General features: G+C 45.1%; 1 protein-coding gene across 4 annotated transcripts; it reads right to left on the reverse strand.

Annotated features, from left to right (window-relative positions):
* Positions 1-722: 722 nt before the first annotated feature.
* polr3glb (RNA polymerase III subunit GL b) lies at positions 723-6,241 on the reverse strand. 4 transcript variants are annotated; one of them, XM_026185868.2, is made up of 8 exons: positions 6,017-6,241; positions 4,561-4,713; positions 3,884-4,013; positions 3,720-3,788; positions 3,408-3,464; positions 3,225-3,313; positions 2,878-2,997; positions 723-1,007 (listed from the first exon to the last, which is right to left on the reverse strand). In XM_026185868.2, exons 2-8 carry the CDS (start codon positions 4,663-4,665, stop codon positions 921-923), a joined length of 657 nt encoding a protein of 218 aa, XP_026041653.2. In that variant the 5' UTR covers positions 4,666-4,713; positions 6,017-6,241; the 3' UTR covers positions 723-920. The 4 variants fall into 4 exon arrangements, with proteins under 4 accessions (XP_026041653.2, XP_026041652.2, XP_080164327.1 ...); XM_026185867.2 differs by having other exon boundaries at positions 5,916-6,239; XM_080308201.1 differs by lacking the exon at positions 4,561-4,713 and having other exon boundaries at positions 6,017-6,220.
* Positions 6,242-7,658: the final 1,417 nt, after the last annotated feature.

Consider the following 7,658-nt stretch of genomic DNA (forward strand, 5'->3'; position numbering starts at 1 on the left):
GGTCGCCAGTCTGTCGCAGGGCTAAATTAGCTGTATGTAAGTGGCATTACATGAAAAACCGCGGGACCCGCAATACAAGCTGGTTTACGGTTATTTAAATAAAAGGAACATGTCTCTGCAGATGCCCAAAGCTTAACAACACGGCCGCTACAACAATTTAACTTTTGTACAACCAGATTTTATATACTTACATTTGAAAGTGTTTTCCTCTTCGACCACCATCGTTATCAGGAACAAATCTCCTGTATGACCCGCAATGAATCCTGGGATATAGTAGGACACGAAGGATACATCGGACCCATCCTTAACATTTGGGTAAAAGTAGGACGCATTTGTCGCTCTTTGAATTCGGACAGCCTTCGTCGCGTTGCTGTGACGTCATTGCCTCCAAATATGGCATTTTGAGCATCCTTCCCCTGAATTCGGACACAGCGAGTGACTCATGGTGAAAGCAGCCATTCATCTGACCTCAGTCTCTCCTTTCCTAATGACGATGTCCCTCCGTCTATTTTGATATGACGCTCCTCCACAGCTGTGCATGTCCTCTGACTGTGAGGCCTGGGTGCTAGATGTTACCAGATGCTGTTGTTGTTGCTGTGTGTTACTAGTTTTTGTTTTACCACAGGCACGAGTGTAACGATGGTCCTCCTCAGACCAGCTGCTGCTTCCTGTCACGATCAGCTGGTTCCAGGAGGAACGTTCCCTGAAATGCTTACAGAGCGTGTGTGAGACGTGCTGTTTTTATTGGTCCAGCAGCAGAAAATAAAACTGATTACATTTTGTACAAAAGTTTAAAAACATTCAGAAAAAGTCTCATCATCATCATCATCATCATCATCATCATCATCATCGTCGTCGGTCTGACTCGACTTCTGTCAGACCGCAGGAACATGTGACTGGAAGTCATGTGTGCTGGTGCTTTAGTAAATAGCCTCGTCCATGTTGTCATCGCTGTCGCCGCCAAAATCCTCGCCGTTATCAAAGTATGACATGATGTAATCCGTCTCCTGCAGCGCCAAGAAAACATCAATTAGAGCCTCAGAAAATCCACGAGATCAATCCCATGTTACAGTGGGGCAAAAAAGTATTTAGTCAGCCACCGATTGTGCAAGTTCCCCCACTTAAAATGATGACAGAGGTCAGTAATTTGCACCAGAGGTACACTTCAACTGTGAGAGACAGAATGTGAAAAAAAAATCCATGAATCCACATGGTAGGATTTGTAAAGAATTTATTGGTAAATCAGGGTGGAAAATAAGTATTTGGTCACCTCAAACATGGAAAATCTCTGGCTCTCACAGACCTGTAACGTCTTCTGTAAGAAGCTTTTCTGTCCCCCACTCGTTACCTGTATGAATGGCACCTGTTTGAACTCATCATCTGTATAAAAGACACCTGTCCACAGCCTCAAACAGTCAGACTCCAAACTCCGCCATGGCCAAGACCAAAGAGCTTTCGAAGGACACCAGGAAAAGTATTGTAGACCTGCACCAGACTGGGAAGAGTGAATCTACAATAGGCAAGCAGCTTGGTGTGAAAAAATCAACTGTGGGAGCAATCATCAGAAAATGGAAGACATACAAGACCACTGATAATCTCCCTCCATCTGGGGCTCCACGCAAGATCTCATCCCGTGGGGTCAAAATGATCATGAGAACGGTGAGCAAAGATCCCAGAACCACACGGGGGGACCTGGTGAATGACCTGCAGAGAGCTGGGACCAAAGTAACAAAGGTCACCATCAGTAACACACTACAACGGCAGGGAATCAAATCCCGCAGTGCCAGACGTGTTCCTGCTGAAGCCAGTGCATGTCCAGGCCCGTCTGAAGTTTGCCAGAGAGCACATGGATGATACAGCAGAGGATTGGGAGAATGTCATGTGGTCAGATGAAACCAAAGTAGAACTTTTTGGTATAAACTCAACTCGTCGTGTTTGGAGGAAGAAGAATACTGAGTTGCATCCCAAGAACACCATACCTACTGTGAAGCATGGGGGTGGAAACATCATGCTATGGGGCTGTTTTTCTGCCAAGGGGACAGGACGACTGATCCGTGTTAAGGACAGAATGAATGGGGCCATGTATCGTGAGATTTTGAGCCAAAACCTCCTTCCATCAGTGAGAACTTTGAAGATGAAACGAGGCTGGGTCTTCCAACATGACAATGATCCAAAACACACCACCCGGGCAACAAAGGAGTGGCTCCGTAAGAAGCATTTGAAAGTCCTGGAGTGGCCTAGCCAGTCTCCAGACCTCAACCCCATAGAAAATCTGTGGCGGGAGTTGAAAGTCCGTGTTGCTCGGCGACAGCCCCAAAACATCACTGCTCTCGAGAAGATCTGCATGGAGGAATGGGCCAAAATACCAGCTACTGTGTGTGCAAACCTGGTAAAGACCTATAGTAAACGTTTGACCTCTGTTATTGCCAACAAAGGTTATGTTACAAAGTATTGAGTTGTATTTTTGTTATTGACCAAATACTTATTTTCCACCCTGATTTACCAATAAATTCTTTACAAATCCTACCATGTGGATTCATGGATTTTTTTTCACATTCTGTCTCTCACAGTTGAAGTGTACCTCTGGTGCAAATTACTGACCTCTGTCATCATTTTAGGTGGGGGAACTTGCACAATCGGTGGCTGACTAAATACTTTTTTGTCCCACTGTATTAACAGATTAAACCCAGATTGGTTTCTGACTGGCTGCATTTTAAACCAGTTAATTCCAGTTTAGAGCAGAAGACATCCTGCAGGTGTGAACGTCCCAGTGACATCACTGATGATGAGATTAATTACCTTTAGAGATTATCTGGGATTATTTGGTTACACCCTCGTTAGAGGAGCGTTTGAATAAACTGATCGATCTGGTCTCACCTCCTCGAACTCCTCTTCGTCGTACTCCTCCTCTCCCTCTGCCTCCTCCTCCTCCTGCTTCTTCTTCGTCTCTCCCTCCTCGTCCTCTGACGTCTCCTGCTCCTCCTTCTTCTCCAGGCTCTGGCACAGTTAAGGTGGACTCGTTAGTTTAAGGTGGAACCAGCAGGAAGCCGAAAGTAAACTTGGATCAATAAAACCCAACTCTGTGACACTTTATTAGGAACACCTTCAAACTGAATTAACGTTACAATTTTTTTTTAAACATCAAACGCTCCACGCAGCTGACGGAAACAACCAAACTCAGAAATGTGGAACGTGACTCACAGCGAGACTAAATCCAGACTCACCTCCAGTTTGAGCAGCACCTCCTCTTTATCCTTCACACCCTTCTTCTTCATCTGAGGAGGAGGAGGAGACTGAACGGCAGCCGATACACCTGAACAGACACACAGCGCACCGCTAAACACCAGACCATCACCTGTATACACGGAGTGTAATCAGAGTACAGAGTGTAATCAGAGTGTACTGACTGTCTCTGGCAGGTTGCCTGACGTGGACTCGGAGCTCTCTGGGGAATCTCTTCCAGTCTGGAAAACAGGGAGTGGTTAACAGCACTGTGTACTGCTACTGTGTACTGCTACTGTGAAGTATTACTGTATAGTATGACTGTGTACTGCTACTGCATCCTGTATTTATATTTATTTTATACCTGAAAATTTTTATCCCAAATTCTTCTACTGAGCATGTGCAGAAATTCACCTGGTTTCTGATTGGATAAATCCTGAAAAAACAGTGAATGCTGCTGATTTTTGATTAATCACTTGCTGTGGGCGGAGCCTCACCTGGAGCCCAGTCCAGCAGCTTGTCCATCTGCTCGCTTCTGTTGTACTTATCAGAGTAACGCTCCACATCTGGACAGGAAACATGAAGCACAGGTGAGACTTTCACAATAAAGCTGCAAATCATCAGCGGGAAGACGAGCGAAGTGTGACGTGTGACCTCTGACCTCTGTGAGTCACCAGCGGCTGGATGAAGCAGGGCAGACTCCTCATGGCGCCTCTGAAATCCTGCTTCAGGGCCAACAGATACTCCGCCTCCTCCCCGCCTGTCAGGGGGAGGGGCTTCCGCTCCATCACCTTGACAAAAGCAAGGCATTAACGCGATGTTCCAGCATGCATTGCTTTCACCACTTTAATGACTTAATTTTAGACTTAAATTACAGCCTGTCTGTGTGCATTGATCAGATTATTGATCAGTGATGGAAGACAGACCTCTGTCAAACTCCTGAACACATCAATAATCAATAATCAATAATCTGAGAGGACAAGAAGCTGAGTGCTGAGATAACATGCGGCTCAGATTGTGGTGTTTGTAACCCTGTAACCAAAATATCCGAAAATGTTATGTTTGTGCATAGATGAGGATTTGTGTGTTTGTCGTGGCTGCGGGTCTTTGTATCTGCAAACAGACCTTAAAAATAAATAAATCGTGTTTTTGTAAAACATATTTACACAACTACAACGTCTGAGTTACAAGTGCAAAATATTTACGACCAAAGTCTGAGCCAATAACACGGCGTTTTATTATCAGCATGAGTTATTGGCGGGAACTGAGTGACATCATTAGGTCACACCTAGTCTGATGCTTATCCCCCCCCCCGAGTGGTGCAGGTGAGTCTCTTACAGGAAACACAGGTGTGGGCTGCTGCACCGATGGAGGTGGAGCATCTCCTTTGACTGTTTCCATAGTGAAACTTAGCATCCTCTGCCCCCGCCCACGTGCCGCCATCGCTACTCGGATGGGTCACACAGATCCACTCAGCAGTTAGAGCAGAACCTGGATCAGAACCAACGGAACACAATTAGAACTCCACCCGTCTCCAAAACATGCGAGGCTGAAGTGGAGGCGGGGCTAACAGTGTGCGTGAGTGTGTGTGTGTGTGGGGGGGTGATGTCTGCAAACAAACGTAATTATCAAAACAGACATGTGACAGGACGGTCCTCTGCTTCATCAATGAGACCATGATGAAGAACTCGAACCCATAATGTTTCCACACCACTGAAGGTTTTTCTCTTTTCAACCAACGGCAGTCACTCTCCTCTCCAAATAACTTCTGCTTAGCTTTCCGAGCTTCCCTCGTGTCCTCTTAATTGTTGTGACACGTGTTCGAAACGCAGAGAGGTGCGCTCGATTTGCCACACGGAGCAGCGCCAGAGTAAAGCATGAGGGAGGGGCTAATAATTGGCTCAGTCATTTTTAATGATCGTTGAAAGCCCAGATCGTAATTTAGATTAAAATTCGATTAATTGAGCAGCCCTATGTCACGTGTATCGGGGTGAGATGATACATGACTGATGATTTGCGTGACTTTTTCTTCAGTTCACATGTGACAGCTTGCAAGCCCTCCAGAGAGTGATCCGTACAGCAGAACGCTGCTGCAGGATTGCTCTCCCCCCGCTTCAGGACACCTACACCAGGAGATGCCGGACTAGAGCAGATACTGAAGGACCCGTCCCATCCTGGCAACAAACTGTTCCAACTTCTGCAATCTGGTAGAAGGTTCCGCATCTTCCGGGCAAGGACAGAGAGACTCAAGAGGAGCTTCTATCCCCAAGCCATCCGTGCCCTAAACACACACACCCGCCCTCTCACATCATCTATAATTGACTGAGTCAGGACTCTTCCAGACACTAAACCAAGGCACAATGTACATTTCAATTCCTTTAATTTTAAATATGTTTATATTGTCTATCCTGTAAAATAGTCAGATATCTATTCATATTAATGTACAGAATTCACCTGCTTGCTGCTACTACTGCACATTCACCCAATGTATATACTATATATATATAATGTTCTTCCTCTACAGACACACACGAGAGATTCAAGTAAACCCGAGTAACCGGATTAAAAAGCCAAAGCTGTTTGAATGAAAAAGATAAGACATGACATGCACATTATGTGCACATTATGTGCATGTCATGTCTTTCTGTGTGTATGGAGACAGAGGCCAATCACGGTGTGGGGACAGTTCCCACCTGGACACCTGGTGAGGCGGACCTCCAGCAGCGGGTTGTAGCTGTTAACCGCTGTTAGCATGTGTTAGCTGTTAGCAGCGGTGTTAGCGGAGCTCCCTAACCGTCAGTGCGCCTCTCTCTGCAGCCTCAGTCCGTCCCGTCGCGCCTTCTGACTCCGCTCTCTCTCATCTCTTCCTCGGGTCTCTGTCGGAGCAGCTGTCCTGTTTCTATGCGCTAAAACATCTGTTCACATCTGTTTACGTGCTGCTCCGCGCCATCACAGCTTCTTCTTTTTCTGCGGCGTGCTGCTGCTTCGGTCCGCCATCGCCACCTACAGGTCAGAAGTGTTTCCGACGGTTTAGCTCAGGCGTGTCAAACTCCCTGCACAGGGGCCTCTTCCGGCCCGTGTCACCTCCAGTTCCGGACCATAGATTCACGTAAAACATATAATGCTGTTTGGTCCTGGAAGTTCCTTTTTGTTAGGAGGATTTACTTGTTGTGGAGTGCAACAGCTCTAATGTGTACACAAGTGTCTGCATTAATATCGTGTTAAATGATAGAAGTGCTGTCATGTGTGTGTCCAGAAACAGAGGACTAATGTGTCTGACTGTTAGTTCACTCAAAAGCTTCAGTTAATTAAGACTGAGGAAAAAAGATTTGCACTCACATTTGCAGTTTTTATTATTATATAATATTTGAAATTAAACCTATAATACCCTTTGTATCATGATCAACATGTGCCATAATTTCAAAATGTTATGGACAAAACTGTTTTTGTCTAAAATTAACATTGTTGTTAACAAAAAGTAGCCATAAATGCCCAATGTATCAGATGCGATAAAAAAAATATATAATAAAAATATATCATACACAACATGATGCTGCAGAAAAAATGTGGATTTTGTTATAAGGGTTTATAAACATCTCAGTTCCAAAACATGAGAATTTTCTGGTTATTTTTTGATGGCCTGGGTCTTACAGGGTTAAAAACAAACACTTTGTACTCCTTGAACATTAAGGTGGCCCTCCAGTGCCAGCCCGCTCATTTGAGTGTGAGACGCCTGGTTTAACTTCTTCTTTTTGTATTAGCACCGTCCACTGAGCTGGGTGAAGGTCCGAGAATCAGCAGCACGGGCGTGATGGTGCCACAATAATAATAATAATAATAATAATAATAATAATAAATTTTATTTATGAGCGCCTTTCAAGTCACCCAAGGACACTTTACAATAGGATAAAACACTTAGTAAAACAATGGCAGAATAAGAACAATAAAATAAAGCACAAGATAAAATGAACAAACAGTGGATTCACAGTGAATATGCAGATTTGAACAGATGAGTTTTGAGTTGGGATTTAAACTGGGGGAGAGAACCAATATTTCTTATTTCAGGGGGCAGAGAGTTCCACAGCCTGGGAGCAGAGCAGCTGAAAGCTCTGCTTCCCACGGTGGTGAGGCGGAAGGAAGGTACAGTAAGCTGGATAGAAGAAGAAGAACGAAGTGAACGGGCAGAACAGGTGGTGGTTAACAGGTCAGAAAGGTAAGAAGGAGCGAGGTTATGAATGGCCTTGAAGGTGAGTAGAAGAAGTTTGAATATTATCTGGATTTTCACTGTGAGCCAGTGAAGTTCCTGAAGAACAGGTGATGTGCTGGTAGGAGGGGTTCTGGTGATAATGCGAGCAGCAGAGTTGTGAACCAGTTGAAGCTGATGGAGGGATTTTTGGGGGAGACCATGCAGAAGAGAGTTGCAGTAGTCAATACGG

The sequence above is a fragment of the Astatotilapia calliptera genome, chromosome 11 (assembly GCF_964374335.1).
Source record: "Astatotilapia calliptera chromosome 11, fAstCal68.1, whole genome shotgun sequence".
In the NCBI taxonomy this organism is placed as follows: domain Eukaryota; kingdom Metazoa; phylum Chordata; class Actinopteri; order Cichliformes; family Cichlidae; genus Astatotilapia; species Astatotilapia calliptera.

Bases quoted from the DNA above. Each gene is read 5' to 3' on its own strand.
- polr3glb (XM_026185868.2), bottom strand. From the start codon at position 4,665: ATGGCGGCACGTGGGCGGGGGCAGAGGATGCTAAGTTTCACTATGGAA. The intron at 3,314-3,407 runs GTCAGTACACTC...GTGTCTGTTCAG, and splicing joins CAGGCAACCTGCCAGAGACA to GTGTATCGGCTGCCGTTCAG. The intron at 2,998-3,224 runs GTGAGTCTGGAT...TAACTGTGCCAG, and splicing joins AGGTGCTGCTCAAACTGGAG to AGCCTGGAGAAGAAGGAGGA.